Here is a 22,608-nt window from a genome sequence, read left to right on the forward strand (position 1 = left end):
TCCAACCAGGGCTGCTTGGCTCTGGTTTCTATCTTAGAATTCTACATAAGATTTTTATTTGAGAGGGAAGAAGGGTTTTACTGACCACAAAAATAAGTTGGGGCCAGGTGTAATGGCTCACCTCTGTAATCCCAGCACTTTGGGCCAAGGCAGGTGGATCCCTTGAGCTCAGGAGTTTAAGAACAGCCTGGGCAATATGGCAGGACCTCATTTCTGTCAAAAAATACGAAAATTAGCTGGGCATGGCGGTGCGCGCCTATAGTCCCAGCTACTCGGGGGCCGAGGCAGGAGGATGGCTTGAGCCCAGGAGGTAGAGGCTGCAGTGAGCTGTAATCACACCACTGCACTCCAGACTGGGTGACAAAGCGAGATTCTGTCTCAAAAAAATTGGAAAATGTGGTCTAGTTTGGTCTCCTGGAGCATGTGAGAAGCATTAGGAGAGAGATGGCATTAGAATCCAGGTCTCCTCACTTCCAGCCCAGTGGCCTTTGCTCTTGTTTCTTAGCCCAAGTCCTGGTTCTCTGGTTCTCCTAGGAGTTTCCTTGCTGTACCTACTCGTTTTCTGGCAGTTAGAGACTCTGGGCCTTAGTGTTTCTCCTTTCCACCCCATAGACCGCAAGTCTTCCCCTAGAGCCCTCGTTGCTGAGGTGGCTGGGCCAGCAGGGAGGTGGGAGGGAGGAAGTGGGGGGTCCTGGAGGGCAGGGTGGGTCTAGAGGGCCCTGCTCAGCGGCGCTGGGCTCCTGTATCTCCCCACAGTCAGTGGTGCGCATCTGCTGCATCCGCAGCTTTGGTCATTTCATCGCCCGCCTGCAAGGCAGCATCCTGCAGTTCAACCCAGAGGTTGGCATCTTCGTCAGCATTGCCCAGTCTGAGCAGGAGAGCCTGCTGCAGCAGGCCCAGGCACAGTTCCGAATGGTGAGTCAGGCCTTCCCCTCCCCGTCAGCTATGCTCCCGTTGGGCTTACTGAGAAACCAGGGCAAGAGGCTCAGACCCACTTGTGGTCTCCATCTGAAGGACATTAGTAACATGCCTAGGAAGAGGGGAGGGAAGGCTGGGAGGGAGGCCTGGGAGGGACTAAGGGATAGGACTGATAGACAGGGACTGAGAGGAGGCTTTTTTTTTTGAGACGGAGTCTCGCTCTGTCGCCAGGCTGGAGTGCAGTGGCGTGGTCTCAGCTCACTGCAACCTCCGGCTCCCAGGTTCAAGCGATTCTCCTACCTCAGCCTCCCGAGTAGCTGGGACTACAGGCGTGTGCCACCACGCCCAGCTAATTTTTGTATTTTTAGTAGAGACGGGGTTTCACCATGTTGGCCAGGATGGTCTTGATCTCTTGACCTTGTGATCTGCTTGTCTTGGCCTCCCAAAGTACTGGGATTACAGGCGTGAGCCACCACGCCTGGTTTGAGAGGGGCTTTGAGCAGAGGCTGCCTAGCTCAAGACCTGTACCCAGACTGACCTGGAGTTGAGGCCATCTCTGTTACCTCTTAGTCTATGAATTGATCAAGTCATTTAACCTCACCAAGCCAGTTTCCTTGTCAGTTATGTGGGAACAAATAGAATCCACTTTATGGAGTTTTTTGAAGATGGAATAATAGTGGATATGAGGTACCTTGCACATTGTCTTACAGAGTATGTGTGTGCTTAGCAAATGTTCCGTCTATTCCCTTTCATTTAAGAGGGATAAAGACTGAGGAACAGAAGGGAGTGGAGGGCTCCTGGTATAAGGGGCCGTGAAGGAACCTTCCCATCCCAGACATGGTCCCATCCCACAGGGGCCCCAAAGGATGGAAGGTGGCCTGTGTTACCTCTTTTCCATCCAGTAATTCATTCCATGAATATTTATCAAGAACCCACTTTGTGCTAGACATGACAGTATTCTAGGCACTGGGGTTACAGCAGTGAACAAGACCGTCCTTTCTCTTGTGGGCAGCAATCTGGTTTTCACAGTGGGGCCTGCACAGCTCTGGGCATGTTTCCCAATACACCACCCTGAGCTAAGTGGCACCAGTACATTTGGGGTGTCAGTGTGTGGCACAAGAAGCATGATGTGTCTCAGCAACCCCTCAGGGTTTCTTCTTCATCTCAAGCCAATCCCCTCCTCCACATTCTTCCTTTCCACCCGTCCCAGGGCCAGCAGCTTCCCCACCCTGTCTGAGTGCCATTTCTTGTGGGCATTCTGCTTGGCTGGAAAGGGGCAAAAGCTCCCCAGAAACTCCCTTCCTTACTGTCTTATAAACAAGCACATTTTGTTAAAAACAAACCTTTTGTGTTAAGGCTTTTATTGCTAGTCCATAGGGGAAGACATGGGGCAGCAGGGGTGGGGGGGGTTACAAAAATAATTATGGGGAAGTTAGACGGCTTCAAAAAATGTTAGTTTTTGCAGGCATTTCCTCCAGCCTAAAGCTCCTGAAGACACTCCTCCTGTGGGGGGCAGGGAGTACCTGCAAGCCCTTCTCATGTGGTGCTAGACTCCACAGGCCACGCTAGACACAGGCCATGTTGCTTGCTGGGGCTGCCTCCTCCTCTGCTTGAGTCGCAGGCTTTTACCCCGAAGGACTTATCCCCAGTCAGAACAGTGTTGTCGTCACGTTTATCATGAGCTTTCTCTGTGCACAGCCTGGTTTGCATGTGACATCTCATTTAACCCTTGCAGCAGCCCAGTGAGGTAGGTGTTTGCATTCTCCATTTTATAGATAAGAAACTGTAGGCTGGGCACTGTGACTCACGCCTATAATCCCAGCACTTTGGGAGGCCAAGGTGGGCGGATCACTTGAGGTCAGGAGTTCAAGACCAGCCTGGCCAACATGGTGAAACCTCGTCTCTACTAAAAATACAAAAAATAACTGGGCATGGTGGCGGGTGCCTGTAGTCCCAGCTACTCGGGAGGCTAAGGCAGAAGAATCACCTGAACCCGGGAGGCAGAGGTTGCAGTGAGTCATGATCATGCCACTGCACTCCAGCCTGGGCAACAGAGCAAGACTCCATCTCAAAAAAAAAAAAAAAAAGAAAAGAAAATGTAGAAAGACAAAGGAACATTCCCAGGATCAGAAAGTAGTCAATGGTAGAGCCAGGGCTCTGGAGTTGGACACACTGTGGAGTTCTTATCCTGGCTCTTTCTGCTGCTTTAGAGACTTAGTTTCTCTGTAGGCCAAGTGGGCACTAGGAGTTGCGGGGGCTGTAGTACCTGCTGATGGGACCTCTGAAGGTAGGCTTTCCCTCTGAGGAACACGTAGGCCCACATCTGTTTGAAATGCTGGGTTGGTGATGTCAGAGTCTCAGATTAGCACAGCTCCCTCTTCTTGGGTCCAGGCCGATCCCACTCACCTGCACTAGTTCTCTGGGGGGGCTTTTACACAAGTGCCCCCATCCCCCTCTCTTGAATAAGGGGTTTCACTATTACCATTTTAGTCTAAAAGCAACTCATGGGCTTGAGTTCTGCAGTGGGAAGAGGGAAAGTTTGTGGTGCCTCCCTTGCTTACCAGTTTGCCCACAGGGCCTGTCAGAAAATGACTCTCCCAGGAGGTTGAGGCTGCAGTGAGCCAAGATCTTGCCGCAGCCCTCCAACCTGGGTGACAGTGAGACCCTGCCTCAAAAAAAAAAAAAAAAAAAGAGAGCAAGAGAAAATGGCTCTCACCTAGGCTCTGGCCTTCTGCTTCCATTTGTCTACATTGTTTCTCAAGGGGACACTCTTGGCACTTTGGGCAGGACAGTTCTTTGTTGTGCAGGACTCTGCAGGGGGTTGAGAGTGGAGTTACTACAGCCCCCACAACTCCTAGTGTCCACTTGGCCTACAGAGAAGCTAAGTCTCTAAAGCAGCAGAAAGAGCCAGGATAAGAACTCCACAGTGTGTCCAACTCCAGAGCCCTGGCTCTACCATTGACTATACTTTCCAACCTTGGGAATGTTCCTTTGTCTTTCTACATTTTCTTTTCTTCTTTTTTTTTTTTTTTTTGAGATGGAGTCTTGCTCTGTCACCCAGGCTGGAGAAACTGTAGACTTTATTCCTCTTTCCCTAGTCTTCCTACTAATGTGTGTTTTCTCTTTGTAATCCAGTCCAGGACCCACAGTATGTTTGACTGTCATGTATCCTTGGTCTCATGCAATCTCTGACAGTTCTCAGTTTTTCCTTCTCTTTCCTGGTGTGACACTTTTGAAGAGTACTGGTCAGTTATTTCATAGTGTCCCTCAATTTGGGTTTGTGTGATGTTGTCTCATGATGAGAATGAGAATTTTTTTCTTTTTTTGAGACAGGGTCTTGCTCTGTTGACCCAGGCTGAAATGCAGTGGCACGACCATAGCTCACTGCAGCCTTGAACTCCTAGGCTCAAGCAGTCCCCCTGCCTCAGCCACCTGAGTAGCTAGGACTACAGGCTTGATTAATTTTTCAGATTAAAAAAATATATATATTTTTTGTAGAAATGTGATCTTGCTGTATTGCTGAGGGTGGTCCCAAACTCCAGAGCTCAAGCATTCCTCCTGCCTTGGCCTCCCATATTGCTGGGATTACAGGCGTGAGCTACAGTGCCTGACCCCAAGATAAATATTATATTTAATTTTAATTTTGTATTTTTATTTATTTATTTATTTTGAGACAGAGTTTTGCTCTTGTTGTGCAGGCTGGAGTGCAATGGCATGATCTTGGCTCACTGCAACTTCCGCCTCCCGGGTTCAAGCGATTCTCCTGCCTCAGCCTTCCGAGTAGCTGGGATTACAGGCACATGCCACCACGACTGGCTAATTTTTATATTTTTAGTAGAGACAGGATTTCACCATGTTGGTCAGGCTGGTCTTGAACTCCTAACCTCATGATCCACCCGCCTCAGCCTCCCAAAGTGCTGGGATTACAGGCATGAACCACTGTGCTCAGCCCCAATTTTTGTGTTTTTAGTAGAGTCAGGGTTTCACCATGTTGGCCAGGCTAGTCTCGAACTCCTGACCTCAGCCTCCCAAAATGCTGGGATTACAGGTGTGAACTACCATGCCTGGCCCCAACATTAATATTTTATTATTTTATTTTATTTTATTTGAGATGGAGTCTTGCTCTGTCGCCCAGGTTGTAGTACAGTGGCTCTGTCTCGGCTCACTGCAACCTCTGCTGTCCAGGTTCAAGCAATTTCCCTGCCTCAGCCTCTCAAGTAGCTGGGATTACAGGCACGCGACACCACGCCAAGCTAATTTTTGTATTTTTAGTAGAGATAGGGTTTTGCCATGTTGGCCAGGCTGCTTTCGAACTCCTGACCTTAGGTGATCCGCCTGCCTTGGCCTCCCAAAGTGCTGGGATTACAGGTGTGAGCCACCGCACCCGGCCAAGATTAAAATTTTAAAGCACCACTTTGATGATGCCGCTTTGGTCATCAAAGAGTCTTCAGTGGGCCGGGCGCTGTGGCTGACAACAGTAATCCCAGCCCTTTGGGAGGCCAAGGCGGGCAGATTGCTTCAGCCCCGGGAGTTTGAGACCAGCCTGGGCAACATGGTGAAATCCACTCTCTACAAAAAATACAAAACTTAGCCAGGCATGGTGGCATGTGCCTGTAGTCCCAGCTAGTTGGGGGGCTGAGGCAGGAGGATCATTTGAGCCCGGGAGGCAGAGGTAGCAGCAAACGGGAGTTGTGGCACTGCACTCCAGCCTGAGTGACAGAGTGAGACCCTGTCTCAAAAAAAAAAAAAAAAAAGAAAAGCATAATAAAAAGAGTCTTCAGTGGCTCCCCGTATCTTACAGGATAAAGTCCCCATCCTTAACCTCATCTTTTAGACCACACTAAGGAATTTGGACTTTACCCAGAATACAGAGGAAAGGGATCAGAAGACTTAGGTAGGGCCATAGTGGGCATCAGATGGTTTTTAAAAGATTGCCTTGGTTGTAGGTAGAGAAAAGGGATTGAATTAGAGGCAGAGACCAGTACGTGGTTGTTACAGTAGTCAAGGAGAGGTGTTGGCTTAGACTAGGGTTTCACAGTGGAGGTGGGAGGATTTGCACTCTGTTTAGGGGCCACAATTGACAGGACAGGGAAGCTGATAACTTCTGAGGCTGAGAGAGAGGGAAGACTCAAAGCTAACCCTGAACTTTCTGACTTGGGCAGACTGTGGTTTATTTACTAGGCTAGGGAACTCTAGAGGAAGAGACGCAGGTTCTGAGGAGCAGATGGGGCTGCTGAGTAGGCAGTTGGATGTGTGGATCTGGAGCTCAGGATGGTCAGGCTTGGGCTGAATCTGCAGATTTGGAAGATGTTAGCAAGTGGATGGGGGTAGAAGGTGAGGAGGTGCTTGGGTAGGATCTCCTGGGAGGGGAGACCAGATTGAGAAGAGCAGAGATTGAATCCTGAGGCACAGCCAGGTGATGTCCTGCATGGCAACGGCACATGGCTGTCTGCTCCCCGTCCCCTGCAGGGCCTGGAACATCATGACCTGCCTTGGGTTGGTAATGGAAGTGTTCAGAGTGCAGCAGAAGAATATTTGTTCTTCCATGGCTCTCCTCCCCTCATTTAGCAGCAGTGCTAGAGAGTGACTTTGCATGAGGTCACACTGAGACCCCAGGAAACCCTCTTGGTCTTCCTGATGACTGGAGAAGGGAATGTGTACCCCAGCTCCTTATAGCTCGTTGTTTCCCTCATAGGCACAGGAGGAAGCTCGTCGGAACAGGCTCATGAGAGACATGGCTCAGCTACGACTTCAGGTAGGAAATCAGGGCCCAAGTGCTTCTTCTGCACTTGGTAGAGCTTTTGCTTCAACCTTACTGGCAGGTCTCCCCCTTCCACTGCAGTCCCCCTGCTCTGTTGCCTCTGTGTCCCTCCACTTCTCCCAGATCACCCTCCTTACTACTCACTCTTCATTCAGCCATGTGCCTCCTTTCTGCCTTCACTTCTGTCTCTCCCTTTCTCTTTAACCCTTACTTCTGTCTACTTTCCCCCCAAAGCCATTGGTAGAAAGGGTCCTCTGATCCCCTTAACAGGAGGAGCCCTATAAGAGCCACCTTGAGCACCACTCTTCCCCCAGCCTGGCTGCAGGGGTCCCCCGCAGCTGTGCCCACCCTGCCCTCTCTCACCAGCTCGAAGTGTCTCAGCTGGAGGGCAGCCTGCAGCAGCCCAAGGCCCAGTCAGCTATGTCTCCCTACCTCGTCCCCGACACCCAGGCCCTCTGCCACCATCTCCCTGTCATCCGCCAACTGGCCACCAGTGGCCGCTTCATTGTCATCATCCCAAGGACAGGTAAGTACATTGGAGAGATAAGGGGACAGATAGAGTATGGCTAAAGGAGATTCTGGGCTTGGGATTAGGAGACCTTATTTGGGCCCAGTTTATACACAGTCACCTTGGTCAAGTCTTAGCACCTTTATGAACCCGTCACTTCATCTGTGAAATGGACATAACAATCCCTGTTCTGCCTCACAAGACAGTTGGGAGAAACAGACAGTGTAAGTGAATATAATGTGAAAGCACTTGGTAAATTGCCAGGTATATTGCTGGCAGAAGGTCACATTTTCAGAGAACTTTGGGAGCCCTCTCTGGAGCCAGGGTCCCTTCTCTGCCTGAAGAGTGTACTGAGGTGAGCTCAGATACTTCCTCCAGAGCCTCTTGTCACAGCAGTCGGAGCTTATCTGTTTTGTCCTTTCCTACCCCGACCTTGCCCACCAGTGATCGATGGCCTGGATTTGCTGAAGAAGGAACACCCAGGGGCCCGGGATGGGATTCGGTACCTGGAGGCAGAGTTTAAAAAAGGAAACAGGTGAGTGCAGGCCTGGCTGGACCTGTGCTGAGCCCTGGGTCTGTCTTTCGGACGACACATGCTTATGAGCTGCTTGCTCCCTATGGGTAAGACACATACATACCCATCTCTACTCACAGTCAGCTCACTGCGTGGGGAGTGATACCAGAGATAATCAGAAGTCATGGTTGTAGGTGCTGAAATAGAGGGTCACCAAAGGGAGCCCTGTGGGTAGCACTGAGCTGCTGTCCTTCGTCTGCGACAGGCCTGTGATCAGCACCCACTGGGGAGAAGGGAGCAGACCTTCCCCCAGCTTTAGACTTTATAGGAATTTCTCCTGCTTTAGGGTTGGGACAGGTGATCAGGTTTCTCAGAGTGTGAGGGCCTTCTTCCAGGCTGCCCAGGGGCTTCCCACCTCCCCGCTGAGCTGAGAGTGGTGAGACTGAAGCCAGCCAGGGAGGGGCAGCTGGCAGCATGTAGCAGATGCTGAGCCAGTACAGGCCTGCCCTTCTGGCCTTTGGGGCCGGAGGAGGACTAGGCAGAGGGTGTAGGGAATAAGAAGAAAGCTTCCTTTTCCCTGCTAGCTGGCCCACCCCCTCCTCTGCATCTGCTCTGCCTGGCCAGGAAGCTGCACAAGGCCTGATTGTTTGGACCTTGTCTCCAGAAGCCCTGACTTGAAAAGCATCTGCCGCTTCTCCCCTCTCAGCTCCTCCCCTGAGAGGAACCAAATAATTGATGTTATCAGGAGAAAAAGTGAGCTGGGCCCAGCAGCCAGGAAGCCACTTAAGAATCGCTCCAAACAAAGCTGTGGTGGGAGAGACATGTTCCCCACCCCCACCTGCAAAACCAGGCCCCCAGAGCCACAATGGACTTGTTCATGTAAGGCGCCCTGCCAGTCCCCTGCTCCTGACCTCCACTCGCACATCTCCTCTGCAGGTACATTCGCTGCCAGAAAGAGGTGGGAAAGAGCTTTGAGCGGCATAAGCTGAAGAGGCAGGATGCAGATGCCTGGTAACAGTTTAGCCCTCACCCCTAGAACCTCAGTCAAGCCACCTGCCTTGCTTCTCCATGAGCATTCCTAGGGAGAAGGGGAAGGGCTGGAGAATTCTGAGGCTCCACACATAGCCTGCCGCCCTCCTGCAGGCCTCACCTTGCAGGGAGTACGAAGTTGCCCCAGCACCTGAGCTTTTCCTCTGTAGGCAGATGGATCAGCCTCTTCGGGCCTTGCGATGCTCAGGCTTGGTGTTTTCCCTCGTCGCACCTTTGCCGGCTCCCCATAGTGTCTCCAGGGCCAGCTTCCAGGGCCCACTGCCGCTTGCTGCCCTTCCAGCCCCCAGCTGCCCCTGTCCCCTGGAGATCCTGGTGTTTGGGCTGTGCTAATGCTGGGTCTTGGCCCATCTTCCCCTCCACCCCCCATCCCCAGGACTCTCTATAAGATCCTAGACAGCTGCAAACAGCTGACTCTGGCCCAGGGGGCAGGTGAGGAGGATCCGAGCGGCATGGTGACCATCATCACAGGCCTTCCACTGGACAACCCCAGCGTGCTTTCAGGCCCCATGCAGGTGGGTCATGGGTGAGGTGGGGGGATGGTGTGGAATAGGGATGAGGTACCAGAGCAGACTCCATCCCCAGACCCTCCACATAGCTGCATTTTTCTCTTCCATCACTCCTTCCCCAGCGCCTCAATGATTTGCTCCTGAGTTCAGGAGGTCAGACCCTCTCCATCTTTCTTCCTCCCATTCCACAGGCAGCCCTGCAGGCCGCTGCCCACGCCAGCGTGGACATCAAGAATGTTCTGGACTTCTACAAGCAGTGGAAGGAGATTGGTTGATACTGACCCCCAGGCCCTGCAGTGGGGCTGACTCCAGATCTCTCCTGCCCTCCCTGGCAGCCAGGACCAGCGCCTGTAGTCACCCCACCACACGCAGACTCATGCACGCACACAGGAGGGAGGCCTAGCTGCTCAGAGGCTGCAGGGAGGGCCCAGGAGCCGGCTGGGAGGGTGGGGTCCCTTTGTTGCCAAGACGTTAGGAAAGCGAGGAAAGTGCTTGGATTAGGAGAGTCTTGTGGGCCCTAGGAGAGTCTTGTGGGCCCCTGGCCAGCCTTCCTGCCTCAGCTCCCCTGCTGTCTCCAGGGGCAGGTGGCAGGCATGGGTACCTGCATTTCACTGGAGTGGGTTCTTGGATCTCTGAGGGGAAGGAACAGCAGAAAAGGCCCTTCTTCCTCACCCAAGATGCAGAGTGGTTGGGGCCAGGAGTTTGGACCCTCCAGTTCTTGGGGGAAGAGCCGGGTAATACCTGGTGTCTGAGTGATTCTCTGCAGACCCTTCCCCTCCTCAAGGATCACCCATCCTCCTTTCAGCCCCCTTTATGGGGACCAGGCAGCTCTGGAGCCAGCCACAGGGGCTCTTAGAGAAGCAAGGCCTGGTGTGGCCTGCACCGAATAGCAGGGTCAGGGTTCGTGTGCTCCTCCTCCTGCCACAGGGGCTGTACATCCCATTGCCCCACTTCTGCTTTCTGTCTCCCTCTGTCTAGCTTCCAGGGCAGGGAACAGGCCCCACCTAGGGCTGCGGGCAGTCTGGCCTGTGCCAGCATGGGCTCCTGTGCCCACCGGCCCCACAGGTGCTGTGCTTTGTGCTCTTGGCTGCTGTGCTGGGACAGAATGGGATGTCAGGAAGAGAAGAAGGGGGGTGCAGTCTGAGGCCGCCACCCCGCTTCCTATCTAAGGGAGGGCTGAAGACAAGGGGCTGGCATTCAGTGGGCAGCAGAAAGGAGAGGCCCCTTGAAGCTGCTCAGTCAGAGCCCTCTGTCCCTCCTTTTGCCCTCCCCAGGACTAAAGACCTGAAGGGGCTGAGCGTGGGGCTGGCTTTTGGAGTGTGGAGGTGAATATGTGGGAGCAGAGATCATGAATAGCTCAGGGCAGTGAATGGCGCACCAAGAGCAGGGCTGTGTGTGGGAGGCTGAGGCCAGAATTGCCTCAGCTCCTCCCCCTCAGGCTGGGAGGATAGCACAGGCTGGGGGCTGGGGGTGGAGGGTCTCAGCTCTGCTGCCCCCACCCCAGTACTAGCCTAGCTTCCCAAGCTGTGGCTTAGAGGATAGTTGGCTTCCTGCCTCTTTCCTCTAAAACAGCAAGTCTGGGAAATCCTGGGGTGAGTGGAGTCACCCCACCCCCAGTTGCTGGCAGAGACTGAGACTAAAGCATCACTTAATAAACCCCCCAAGCCCAGTCCCTGTCTCCTGGTGCCTGTCTGTACAGAAGTTTCATGGGGAGGTGGGACATTGAAGATGGCGTCCTGAAATGCATTTTGGAAAGACTTCTTTGAAGTGGATGGAACAGAACAAGAAGCAGGCAATTTGAGTGAAAGCCCTGGAGATGGTTTGATAGACACTGTCAAGCTCCTTGACCCTGTAAACTGAGGCGGTGCCTTTGCAGGGGTGATAGTGAAAATCTCCTGCCAGCAACATCACTGCCTGGGGTTGGTTCGCTGTCACCAGCTGGGTCCTCTTCCTCAAGGGGGTGGGGGAGGTGAGCCTTGAAACCAGCCTCTGAGTCCTCAAGTGCCTGTCCTGCAAAGATTGGCACTTCAAATTGTGTTCGGGTGGGGATGGGGAGGTGGTGAGCCTGGTGAATCCCGCGTGGTAGAACCAACATTTACCAAAGGCAGTTTGCTCTGAGCCCTACCCAGCACCAGGTGCTAAAAGGCAGCAAAGCACTGTGAGAGATGGCTTCTGAAATAGGTTCCGCATTTGGGGATTTGGGTTCCTCTGCCAGCCTAAGGCAGAGCTGTCCTTAACTGCTGGGAGAACCTGGAACAAGAAAACTGCTCTGAGTCGCCGGGGGGACTCTACAGCACCGTGGCCACATCCTGGCTTGGGCCCCTGGCCTATTCTAGCCAGTCAGCACAGGGAGTTTGGGTTGTGCTGGAGGAGCTGGCTGTGTGCAGGCGGCCGAGTGAGCTGCCTGCTAATGGGGCTGGGCCACCCCGTGCTGCTCCCTGGAGGCTGGACAAGGCTGGGATTGTTCCCTGGCCCCCCTTTGTCTCCCCACTCCCCGCCCAGGCCTGGCCCCTCTCCTCCATCAGCCTGGCTGGCAGCAGCCTCGGACTCCGCCCGTGGAGCCCTGGGCCTGCTGACCCACCAGCTTAGGAGCACCCGCCAAGCTCTGGGTAAGGAAGCTCACCTTCTGGGGCTCTGACACCACCTCTCTGGGGAAATAGAGGTAAAGCACCTTGCTCCAGCCGTCCCTCCCCCATTTCCACAGCAACTGCACACACCCCACTCCAGCGATCTCCAAACCCTACTACTAAGGGAAGGCACCGTGAGGGGAGCTAGACCCCAGTGTATTCCTCACTCCTTCCCCAGATAGATGGGTAGCACTCAGGATAGGGGAGAACTCCCCCATCCCACTTGTGGGAGCAAGCAAGGGATACCCTGGGAGGCCCTCATCCATCTTTGTTCTGCTGGGGTGCAGGGACTAGGGCCAGGTTTGCCCTGTGCCCAGCAGGGTCTCCAGCACCCATCTCAGGGGCAGAGGCTGGGGGAGTGACTGCTGGTGCAAGCCCCAGAGTGCATGCAGCAAAAACACGGATGCATTGCTGGTGGCAGGAAGAGGAGGGACTAGGCTCTAGAGTTGCTGCAAAGTTTTGGCCTGAGTTGGTGGGGGGAGTGTCCTAATCCTCCTCCTGGGGCAGCTCCGCCTGCCCGGCTGGCCCAGCCCCTCCACTTGTGCCAAGGAATGTGCTGGGAGAGGCCAGCAGGGCAGCAGAGCCGCGGCCACCTGGAGGCAGTGCACAGGTCTGGGGCTGAGGGATATGGGGCTTAGGAGGGGCAGGGACCCCAAAACTCTCCTGGGAGGCACAAGTGTCATCCTCAGAGAAAAGCCAGGCATCCCCCAACTCCTTGTCCCACCTGATGGCATCTGGCTTCTCCAGAGATTCTGAGTGCCAAGAGTATTCTGTGCTCAGCTCGGGCACTGTGGGCGAAGCACATTCTGGTGGGGCAGGGAGTGGTACCCGGGCTGTCTCTGTGCTGGCCTCCAGGAGTCAGGGTTCTTCCCAAGACACAAACTGGGAGCCTGGGGGTTTGGATCACTATTTGGGGCAGCCTCCCGGCTGGGAGGACCCCACAGGCCGCCAAGCCCCTCAGTGTGGGGACTGAATGCCCCAAGGAGAACAGGGGTTGGAGTTAAGCGGTGCAAGGGCTGGGGAAGGTGGACCAGCCTCCCTGGGCCTGAAGGAAGCAGCTCCAGGAGGGAGGGTGCCATCTGCCTCCCACACGTGCTGCCCATCCTGGGGCTGAACCCAGGTGAAAGGGGCCTGTGGATGGGGGCAGATACCTGATCCCCTATCCCCTGCTCTGTCTCTAGGTCAACGTGGAGGTGCCAGGCCACCATGCTCAGTCTCAAGCTGCCCCAACTTCTTCAAGTCCACCAGGTCCCCCGGGTGAGGGGCTCCACTCACTGACCCACCAACCCCCATTCCCTAGAGGACTGACTAGGGGCTGACATTCTCTTTTAGCTATTGGGGCAGCCCCTCCTGCAGGCGAACTCTTACTCTCCCTTTCCAGTGTGAGGCTCTTCCTCTCTTCTCTGAGGAACAAGCTTGTGGCCCTCCATCTGGAGTCCCCTTCCCCAGAGCGCCCTGTGTGCTGCGCCCCACCCCCACTCCACCCCACTCTGGCTCTTCGGTTTCCCATCTGTTTTGCGGGTTGTGGGTGCTGGGACCTGTGGTAAGATCAGATCAGATTTAGTTTGGTTTGGGGGCCACGTTGGTCTCCAGCCCAGCCTCTTTAACCCTGCTTCCAGAGATCTCAAATGGAGGGAAAGGGTCGGGGCACAGTGACGCCCCTCCTCTCCCACCACTACCTTAGGTGTTCTGGGAAGATGGCATCATGTCTGGCTACCGCCGCCCCACCAGCTCGGCTTTGGACTGTGTTCTCAGCTCCTTCCAGATGACCAACGAGACGGTCAACATCTGGACTCACTTCGTGCCCACCTGGTGAGGGGAGGCTCTGCCCCAGGCCGCGGCCTTGAGCTCAGAGGGGGTACCCAGGCGGGCAGGGACCGTCCAGGCCCACGGGCTGCAGCAGCAGTCGCGGGGGTCCGCGGCGGCCTGAGCACGCGCCCGCCGCAGGTACTTCCTGTGGCGGCTCCTGGCGCTGGCAGGCGGCCCCGGCTTCCGCGCGGAGCCGTACCACTGGCCGCTGCTGGTCTTCCTGCTGCCCGCCTGCCTCTACCCGTTCGCGTCGTGCTGCGCGCACACCTTCAGCTCCATGTCGCCCCGCGCGCGCCACATCTGCTACTTCCTGGACTACGGCGCGCTCAGCCTCTACAGCCTGGGTGAGCCGGACAGGCGCGGGAGCGCGGGAGCGCGGGGTCTGGGCGTCCCGGAGCAGGTCGAGGGGTGGTACACGGGACATAGGGGCGTGCCCCTCAGGCCTCAGCTGCACGCCCCCACCTCACCGCAGGCTGCGCCTTCCCCTATGCCGCCTACTCCATGCCGGCCTCCTGGCTGCACGGCCGCCTGCACCAGTTCTTTGTGCCTGCCGCCGCACTCAACTCCTTCTTGTGCACCGGCCTCTCCTGCTACTCCCGGTGGGTTCCCAGGCCCCTCCGGTGGGGACGGGGAAGGCGGAGGCACAGGAGAGGACACACCTCACTGCTCTCAAACAGCATTAGTGACATCGGGACCATGTACTGAGGACTTCCTCTGTCAGACCCTGTATGCTCACACCCATGCTGTCTCCTTTAATTCTCACAAGCCACCATAAAAGGCGGATGTCTTTATCCCCACATACAGATGTGGTCCTTTACACAGGTCATATGCCCTAAGGGTTTTCTTAGCTGCAGGCTGTGCTGATATTCCATCTTTGCCCAAGTCCTCTCGCCTTTCCTGACCCCTACCCTGAGCACAGCGATGGTGACTAGCCTTTTCCTCCCACCTCCCAGTTTCCTGGAGCTGGAAAGTCCTGGGCTCAGTAAGGTTCTCCGCACAGCAGCCTTCGCCTATCCCTTCCTGTTCGACAACCTCCCACTCTTTTATCGGGTAAGGAGGCCTGGGGCCCCTGCCCAGACACCTGCTTTCCTGTCCAGACCCTCAAAGTGCCCACTTCCAGCCTTGCCCCCTCAGTCCCTGCCTCAGCCCAGCCGCCTCTCTTCTGGTCCAGCACCCTGCCTAGCTGTGCCCGCCCGCTCTGCATCCTCACCAGATCCCAGACACTCCCTATGTTTTGGCTCCCAAGTCCCTCTCCAGCAGTCTCTTTTCCTTTGCCAGCTCGGGCTGTGCTGGGGCAGGGGCCACAGCTGTGGGCAGGAGGCCCTGAGCACCAGTCATGGCTACCACCTCTTCTGTGCGCTGCTCACTGGCTTCCTCTTCGCCTCCCACCTGCCTGAAAGGCTGGCACCAGGACGCTTTGACTACATCGGTGAGGGCACGCCTGGCCCGGCCCGGGAAGAGGCAGGGGCAGATGGCTTCCCAGAGCACAGAATGAACTGGGTAAATGGGTATTACAACCCCAGGATGGAGACAAATTATAGGAGGGACTTCCCTGTCTTCCTCTAACGAGAGCATCACTGGAAGGGTCCTCCACCTGCCACTTCTCAGGTAGCAAAACTAGTAGCATGTGTGCTGGGGCCACATGCACAAATGCTCATTCACTCCTTTCAGTCACTCTGGGAGTCAGGGTTTCTTAATTCTCAATAGGGGAGTAGCAGGCCCAGAGGATGGGGTAACTTGCACTGGGAAAGGTGTGGCTCTGACCTGCCCATCCTCTCCACAGGCCACAGCCACCAGCTATTCCACATCTGTGCAGTGCTGGGCACCCACTTCCAGCTGGAGGCAGTGCTGGCTGATATGGGATCGCGCAGAGCCTGGCTGGCCACACAGGAACCTACCCTGGGCCTGGCAGGCACAGTGGCCACACTGGTCTTGGCTGTAGCCGGGAACCTACTCATCATTGCTGCTTTCACAGCCTCCCTGCTTCGGGCCCCCGGTACATGTCCTCTGCTGCACGGTGGCCCACTGGAGGGGGGTCCTCAGGCCAAACAACAGTGACGCCCCATCCCTGACCCTGCCCTGGAGGGGGCAGAGGCCAGGCCCCCGTGCTGAGGAGGAGCCCAGAGTTGGGCCTAATCAGGTGGGGACACATCTCAGCTTGGAACCAACAGGGGCTGAGGAGAGAGGGCAGAGGAGAGAGGGCTGAGGAGAGAGGGCAGAGGAGAGAGGGCAGAGGAGAGGAGGGGTGTCTAGGGGGAATGGCAGAGCGTGAGAGGGACCGTGAAGGGCTGTTGATGGGAGTAGAGGAAGTGCTGAGGGTCTTGGGAGGGGAGATGCATGCGTGTCCAGGCTGAAGATGCCCCCACACTCTGTCAAAGGTTGGGGCCGGGAGGTGTTGGGGTCCTTTCATCTGGCTCCATTTCTGGTGCTCCTGAAGTCTCTGCTCAGCACAGGGAAGAACTAACACGACTAACCTAGGCCTACCCCAAATGCTTCTTCCTAACCAGGCCGAGAGGCCACACACTTGCCCCCCATCCCCACAAACCAGGTAATGCCAGTTTGCCAGCAGCTATTTGCCTATAGAGATGAGTCTGTCCTGGTCATAACTGTGTACTCAAGGTGTCCAGGCTTCTGGGGGTGGGCCTATCTGGGTGCATTATGGATGGTTCAGTGGATTGAGGTGTGGGGAGGAGGGTCCTAGGCTAGAGGGGGGATCCCTAGTTAAGACTTTAGGAAGCCACCTTCAATGTTTTCTGGAACAAGGCAGGTACAAATTAAAAAATAAAACTTTGGAAAGCACTTTCTAGAACTGAAGAAGGTAAAACCTCCTCACCCCCATCCTCCTGACACCTCCCTCCCACACTCCATAAACTGGACAGATTCACAGGCTCACGGATTCCTCTTTTGGAGTTTATTTGGGAGCAGCTGGATGATGGGGACCCCACATCCATAGGGCTGGGAGGTCAGGGCAAGGGCAAGGGCAAGGGCAAGGGGAAAGAAGGGGGCCTGGAGAGGAGCAGAACTGGGTTTGCCGGCCAGGCCAGCGGAGCAACACCCTAGACCGGGCCGTAGAAGCGCCGATAGGCCTCCTGGAAGCCGATGTGGTCAGCCAGCTCGTCACAGTCCGGATTGAGCTCACACACCTCCCTCTTGGGCTCCAGGGGATCTGGGTAGGGGGCTGGGGCTCTGAGACACCCGACGTGGTGGCATCAGCCCCCGTGCAAAATGCCCATCCCTCCTCTCACTACACATGGGGCCCAGGGTCCCCACCAGGGCTGGCTGCCTGTTCCCCCACCACAGCCCAGAGAGGCCACTCCCTGCTGCAGCTCCCCCACAGACCATCCCAGAGAGGCAGGGCCTTGGCCCAGCTCCACCTTTTCTCTCACCCCAGCCATTGATACAGGTAGCGCCTGGGTCTCTTCACCACCTCGCTGCCCTCCTGCTTGGACACAAAGGCTGTGGAGCAGAGGGGCAGGAATCAGGTGGCTCTGGGTTTGGGAGGATCAGGTTGGCAGCAGGCTGGCCTTCCTGACAGCCAGACAGGAGGTGGCAGGAGTAAGGGAATGAGACTGAGGGACCAAGGTGAAAAGGGAGGGTCCAGGAGCCCATCAGGTCCATCCTCATACCTGCACCTTTGCTGGACTCTGCACCGCTGGGTTTCGCACCTGCAAAGGAAAGGGAGCCTGGTTCACCCCTGCTCATCCCCAGGGCTCTCATCCTCCTTCCCCTGTGTCTCGGGCAGCTTGCTCTTCCTTCCTCTCCCTCTGCAAGGGCAGAGCTGGGGCAAATGGATTGAGCCTGCAACAGGGTGATTAGACTGCAAAGGGACTGCCAGCCAAAGGGGTGAGAAGAGGTGGGCCATGGTGCTTCCTTTTCTCAGCCCCCACTGCTGTGCGGCCTGAGGGGAGGTGGGGGCACTCACCTGCCTGGCCAGTGATGCAAAGTGTGGCCAGGGCCAGCAGGGCGAGCAGTGTGAGGGCTCTCATGGCGTCTCGGTGGCTGTGTTGGGCTCCTGCTCAGGACTCAGCTGGCCTGCCCTGCCAGCCTCCAGCACTGTTTATACCCTCTGGGCTGTGTCCCGGCGATGAGGAGGGGCGTGCCTGACCATGGTACAGGCGGGTCTAGGGGGAATCTGCCAGGGCTATTTGAGGGTCATCCGCCCCAGCTCCGTAGGCCAAACCCCAAAGGATACTGTGGTTGGGAGCTGCGGCTGCCAGGCCAGGGGCCACTGGGAGTGATGGAGGGTGAGCCACAATCAGACTGCCTGGCTCTTGACACTGCCTCTGGCCCCTTCCTCAGGGGGCAGCCTGAGACCCCTCAGCCCCGACTCACTCTTCTTCAGAGACCCCCAGCCTCAAGTTGAGCACTGGCTGAGCTCTAAGGAGATTCTAAAGAGGAAGCAGGGGTCAGAGACCTAAAATAGGTTCAAGCAGAGCTGGGCTCCAGCTCTCTCACAGCCTGTGATTTCTACTGTCAGCCCCGTAGGCAGGAGCCAAACCCAGGGAGGGGATGCCTCGCAATGCCCTCGTTCACCCGGTGAGACACCAAAGGCAGTCTGCTGTGGGCGCAGCTCGATGGCTCAGGCCCTGCACATCCGGACAGGAGAAAGGGTCAGGCGGCACAAGACCAAGAGCCAAAGCCAGTGGAGGTGGGGCTGGGCAGATGAGGTCAACTGGTTGGTCTCTGGGACACACTAGGTGGCTGTGACTGCCAGGTACACAGGCACAGGGCAGGGAGGCAGGCACTCACTGAGGTGGGGAACCCCTTCCCCGTGCCCTTAGCAGGCAGAGAGGCAGGGCCTGAGGAGCATGGAGATGGAGTGTGCCTCTGCCCTCCCGGTCCCCCCGATTCTCCTTCTGACCCTGCAGCCTCCACAGTGTTAACCACCCTGGGGAGGGACCTGCCCTCCTGTAGTGTTCCTGTAAGCGATAGGAAGGCCTGTCCTCTATGGTACAGAACATCCCAGCCTGAAAACCCCATCCCACACCTGAGAGCCTCCACTGCCTCAGGTCAGCCTAGAGAGGAAAGAGGTGTCCTGGGACCTTCCCCTGTCTAACCTGTGTCACTCACCCACCCACCCACCCACCAGGGCTTGAGACCATCTGCCCAACCTGACAAGTAAACAAAGCACCCAACGGGGCAGGCCTGACAGGAGCAGGGCATTTGAATGCTTGAATGCCACAGCTCCATGGTAACAAAGTGGGCAGAGGGAGACTGAGCTGAGTGCTGTTTATGGGATGGGGGAAGTGGGGGCCACCTGATGCTTGCCTATGTCCCCAGTGTGCCTCTGGCAGACCTCACCAAAGCCCTCACTAGGGAAAAGTTCTGCCCCCATCCACACCAAACCCCTTTCCCCCTCTGGTGGATCCAGGAAGCACCCATCCTGCCTTTGGCTGCCCTGGCAGAAGAAGAATGAAGTGGAAGAAGCAAGAGAAACAAAGTGCCCGCGATTCTTTTTTTTTTGAGACGGAGTCTTGCTCTGTCGCCCAGGCAGGAGTACAATGGCACCATCTCGGCTCACTGCAACCTCTGCCTCCCAGGTTCAAGCAATTCTCCTGCCTCAGCCTCTCGAGTAGCTGGGATTAGAGGCAAGTTCTAATGCCCAGCTAATTTTTTTTTTGAGATGGAGTTTCACTCTTGTTGCCCAGGCTGGAGTGCAGTGGTGCAATCTTGGCTCACTGCAACCTCCACCTCCCGGGTTCAAGTGACTCTCCTGCCTCAGCCCCCCGAGTAGCTAGGATTACAGGCACACGCCACCATGCCTGGCTAATTTTATATTTTTAGTAGATATGGGGTTTCACCATTTAGCCAGGCTGGTCTCGAACTCCTGACCTCAGGTGATCTGCCCACCTCAGCCTCCCAAAGTGCTAGGATTACAGGCATGAGCCACTGCACCTGGCCTAATTTTGTATTTTTAGTAGAGACAGGGTTTCACCATGTTGGCCAGGCTGGTCTCGAACTCCTGACCTCAGGTGATTCACTCTGGGCCTCCCAAAGTGCTGGGATTACAGGCATGAGCCACCGCGCCCGGCCGTAATGATTCTTGGAGGGTGCCAAGAGTGACACCTCCTTGGCAGCTCATCCTATCCACAGGGAACCCAGGGGTCCTAGTTTTTGTACAAGGGGCTCTGCTGCTCTCCACACATGGTCTGGTAAGCCCCTTGCCAACCCACCCCCGCCTGGAGGCTCCCAGAGGACCACGACTGAAGACTTGACTTGGCCCAAGAGAGGCCAGGCAGAGGAAGCATCCTCACAGATTACAGTGTAGTGGAGGAAGTTTATTTACGGATGTGGGGAGAACATGGTAAAGGCCCCTGGGCTGGGCAGCAAGGGGGCAATCAGTGGAGATTGAAAACAGATTCTCCAAGCCAGGCCCAGGGAAAAGGGCTCAGGAACCAGCAGGAGTGGGGCGGAGGGGCAAAGCTGGCCTGAATCTAGAGAAGAGAGAACATGGCCAAGAATTATCCAGGTAGAAGAAACAGAGGAATCTAAAGGGGGTGTATGTCCAACCCCAACGGTACCCCAAAGACACAGTGGCAATGAGGCTTTCTCTGGCCTAGTCCTCCAGCAAATTCCATCACTGCTGAGGGACTGGGCACCATTTCAGCCATTCTCAGAGGCAGGCCGCCCAGGCCAGGCATGCTGGCCACAGGCTCTTGACCTTGACTGCCCTCTGCTTCTGGGCCTGGCGGTCTCCTCACTCAGGCTCCCTCAGCACAGCAACCAGCTCTCTCTGTTCTCTGTGTAGAGCCTGAAATCAATGGGAGACAACAGACAAACTGGGATCTGAGAAAACCCAAATCCTTGCCCTCCACTGTCCCTGACTCCAGGCCTGGGGTTTCCCCCAGGACAATATGGATGGAGTCTGTGGCTTAAGTCATGGCCCTGCAGAGCACGTTAGGATGAAGACACATTAGAAAGTCTGCACCATTTGGCAAGTATTTATAGCAAGCTGGGTTCTGTGACCACCTAGGCTGGGCATCCCCAGAGCAGAGCCCATCTTCAGCAAGGGTCCCCAAAGTGGTCCTTCAATCCTCTGACCTCAACAGAGCTTTCTGGCGAGAAACTTTCTTGAATTAATTAAACTTTCAGTTGAGTTACAGACATGGAAATTGCCCACGTCAAACAACATGAAGGTCTGTAGCTGGAATAGGTGGGGCATGGCTTTAAGAGCAAAGGGCTTTGTCCCTCTTAGGATAGCACTGTATCCCAGAGCTGGTGAGGCCCTGGGATCATTATCTAGCCAATTTGGAAGCCAGGACCCAGAGACAGGAGTGACCCATGGCCTCATGGTGACTGAGTGGTGATGGTGGAGCAGTGCCTTGCCTGAGGACTCAGCAGGGGGCCCTGGGAGTGCCCGAGACACAACTTGGAGTTGTGCCCTGCAAGATGGCACCAGGCTTAGGTGGGGGCCTTGGTCACTACCACTTTTGTGCCTGCTGCCCAGTCCCGCAGGCCAGTCTGTGATGTGGGGAGAGCAGAGGGAGTGGGGACAGTAGGGAGCAGAGCAGCTGCCAGCCTTCCACTTGCCACCGCCTCCTGGCCAGGGCCCTTCCTAAGCTGTGGCAGGGCCTTCAGGCTGTAGCTAACTGGTATTGGGAAGAGAAGACCAGGGAGATCCGGGAGCCATAAATTTGGGGACCTGTAACCCTCAGGAATATGAGGGTTTGCCCCAGGAAGGGGCTGTCAAGTGGCTATAAGTAGATGTAAATTGGATGCTGACATGATGGATGGAGGGAGTTCGACAGAGATGCTGCCACTTGAGCCCTACCAGAAAGCTTCTCTTGGCAATGCACTTTGTGCCCATAGGAAAATCTGTCTCACTGAGGTGCAGCCAAGCTGCTACCTGTGTCATCCAGCTTGATCATCTTCTTCTCCTTTCTTTACCCAACGTGGCCCCAAGTAACGTCAGGCCACTTTCAAAAGTTAAGTTCACCCTCAAAGGACACACAATTGTGGCATGGAGGATATGTGTTAGATGTGTGAAGGCTCTACAAATCATTCTAATATACATATTATTCAAATATTGGGCAATGGCAGATAGTCAAAATAATCCTGAGCACAAAGAAGAAAGCTGGAGGCATCACACTACCTGATTTCAAATTGTACAAGGCTATAGTAACCAAAACAGCACTGGTACTGTTATAAGATCAGACACATAAATAAATAAATAAATAAATAAATAAATAAATAAATAGGAACAAACACATAACCAACAGCATAACAGAATACAGACTCAGGGCCGGGCGCGGTGGCTCAAGCCTGTAATCCCTGCACTTTGGGAGGCTGAGACGGGCGGATCACGAGGTCAGGAGATCGAGACCATCCTGGCTAACATGGTGAAACCCCGTCTCTACTAAAAATACAAAAAACTAGCCGGGTGCGGTGGCGGGTGCCTGTAGTCCCGGCTACTCGGGAGGCTGAGGCAGGAGAATCGCTTGAACCCGGGAGGCGGAGCTTGCAGTGAGCTGAGATCTGGCCACTGCACTCCGGCCTGGGTGACAGAGCGAGACTCCATCTCAAAAAAAAAAAAAAAAAAAAAAAAAAAAAAAAAACCGAATACAGACTCAGAAATAAATCCATATACTTATGGCCAACTGTCAGCAAAGGTGTCAAGAACATACAATGGGTAATTTCAGCACTTTGGGAGGCTGTGGCAGGTGGATCACCTGAGGCCAGAAGTTTGAGCCCAGCCTGGCCAACATGGTGAAACCCCATCTCTACTAAAAATACAAAAATTAACCAGCCATGACAGCAGGTACCTGTAATCAAAGCTACTCGGGAGGCTGAGGCAGGAGAATCATTTGAACTCGGGAGGCAGAGGTTTGCAGTGAACCAAGATCATGCCACTGCACTCCAGCCTGGGCAATAGAGCAAGACTGTCTCAAAAAAAAAAAGTTAAAATAGAACATTTT

General features: G+C 55.2%; 4 protein-coding genes across 7 annotated transcripts in view; 2 read left to right on the top strand and 2 right to left on the bottom strand.

Moving 5' to 3' along the window:
- SMG5 (SMG5 nonsense mediated mRNA decay factor) overlaps window positions 1–10,927 on the top strand; it is a 35,218-nt gene extending 24,291 nt beyond the window's left edge. Inside the window, exons 16-22 of the mRNA XM_007976757.3 lie at window positions 757–915; window positions 6,614–6,673; window positions 7,046–7,205; window positions 7,632–7,722; window positions 8,638–8,712; window positions 9,125–9,263; window positions 9,449–10,927. Coding sequence (XP_007974948.1) covers window positions 757–915; window positions 6,614–6,673; window positions 7,046–7,205; window positions 7,632–7,722; window positions 8,638–8,712; window positions 9,125–9,263; window positions 9,449–9,532 — 768 coding nt within the window. The 3' untranslated portion in view covers window positions 9,533–10,927. The remainder of the gene's footprint in view (window positions 1–756; window positions 916–6,613; window positions 6,674–7,045; window positions 7,206–7,631; window positions 7,723–8,637; window positions 8,713–9,124; window positions 9,264–9,448) is intronic.
- A 141-nt stretch (window positions 10,928–11,068) lies between these two features.
- Window positions 11,069–16,492, top strand: PAQR6 (progestin and adipoQ receptor family member 6). Of its 3 annotated transcripts, XM_007976755.3 has the most exons (8): window positions 11,757–12,494; window positions 13,066–13,141; window positions 13,569–13,696; window positions 13,832–14,037; window positions 14,166–14,292; window positions 14,647–14,743; window positions 14,972–15,122; window positions 15,477–16,492. In XM_007976755.3, exons 1-8 carry the CDS (start codon window positions 12,436–12,438, stop codon window positions 15,749–15,751), a joined length of 1,119 nt encoding a protein of 372 aa, XP_007974946.1. In that variant the 5' UTR covers window positions 11,757–12,435; the 3' UTR covers window positions 15,752–16,492. The 3 variants fall into 3 exon arrangements, with proteins under 3 accessions (XP_037853700.1, XP_037853701.1, XP_007974946.1); XM_037997772.2 differs by lacking the exons at window positions 13,066–13,141; window positions 14,166–14,292 and having other exon boundaries at window positions 11,069–11,866; window positions 13,569–14,037; XM_037997773.2 differs by lacking the exons at window positions 13,066–13,141; window positions 14,166–14,292 and having other exon boundaries at window positions 11,069–11,866; window positions 13,569–14,037; window positions 14,972–15,193; window positions 15,477–15,743.
- A 97-nt stretch (window positions 16,493–16,589) lies between these two features.
- Window positions 16,590–18,747, bottom strand: BGLAP (bone gamma-carboxyglutamate protein). The gene is made up of 4 exons (XM_007976754.3): window positions 17,616–18,747; window positions 17,320–17,358; window positions 17,080–17,149; window positions 16,590–16,879 (listed from the first exon to the last, which is right to left on the bottom strand). Exons 1-4 carry the CDS (start codon window positions 17,677–17,679, stop codon window positions 16,750–16,752), a joined length of 303 nt encoding a protein of 100 aa, XP_007974945.1. The 5' UTR covers window positions 17,680–18,747; the 3' UTR covers window positions 16,590–16,749.
- Window positions 18,748–19,950: 1,203 nt separating this feature from the next.
- PMF1 (polyamine modulated factor 1) overlaps window positions 19,951–22,608 on the bottom strand; it is a 30,265-nt gene continuing 27,607 nt past the window's right edge. For both annotated transcript variants that reach the window (XM_007976753.3, XM_007976750.3), the window contains exon 5: window positions 19,951–20,444. In XM_007976753.3, the coding sequence (XP_007974944.3) occupies window positions 20,405–20,444 (40 nt within the window). In that variant the 3' untranslated portion in view covers window positions 19,951–20,404. The remainder of the gene's footprint in view (window positions 20,445–22,608) is intronic.

This window comes from Chlorocebus sabaeus, chromosome 20, assembly GCF_047675955.1.
Source record: "Chlorocebus sabaeus isolate Y175 chromosome 20, mChlSab1.0.hap1, whole genome shotgun sequence".
NCBI classification, from domain to species: domain Eukaryota; kingdom Metazoa; phylum Chordata; class Mammalia; order Primates; family Cercopithecidae; genus Chlorocebus; species Chlorocebus sabaeus.

Coding starts and splice junctions, on each gene's coding strand:
- PAQR6 (XM_037997772.2), top strand. CDS start 11,668: ATGGGGCTGGGCCACCCCGTGCTGCTCCCTGGAGGCTGGACAAGGCTG. Junction 11,867..13,568: donor GAGCACCCGCCAAGCTCTGG/GTAAGGAAGCTC, acceptor CCACTACCTTAG/GTGTTCTGGGAAGATGGCAT. Junction 15,123..15,476: donor AGGACGCTTTGACTACATCG/GTGAGGGCACGC, acceptor TCCTCTCCACAG/GCCACAGCCACCAGCTATTC.
- BGLAP (XM_007976754.3), bottom strand. CDS start 17,679: ATGAGAGCCCTCACACTGCTCGCCCTGCTGGCCCTGGCCACACTTTGC. Junction 17,359..17,615: donor TTGCATCACTGGCCAGGCAG/GTGAGTGCCCCC, acceptor TTTCCTTTGCAG/GTGCGAAACCCAGCGGTGCA. Junction 17,150..17,319: donor AGAGTCCAGCAAAGGTGCAG/GTATGAGGATGG, acceptor TCTGCTCCACAG/CCTTTGTGTCCAAGCAGGAG.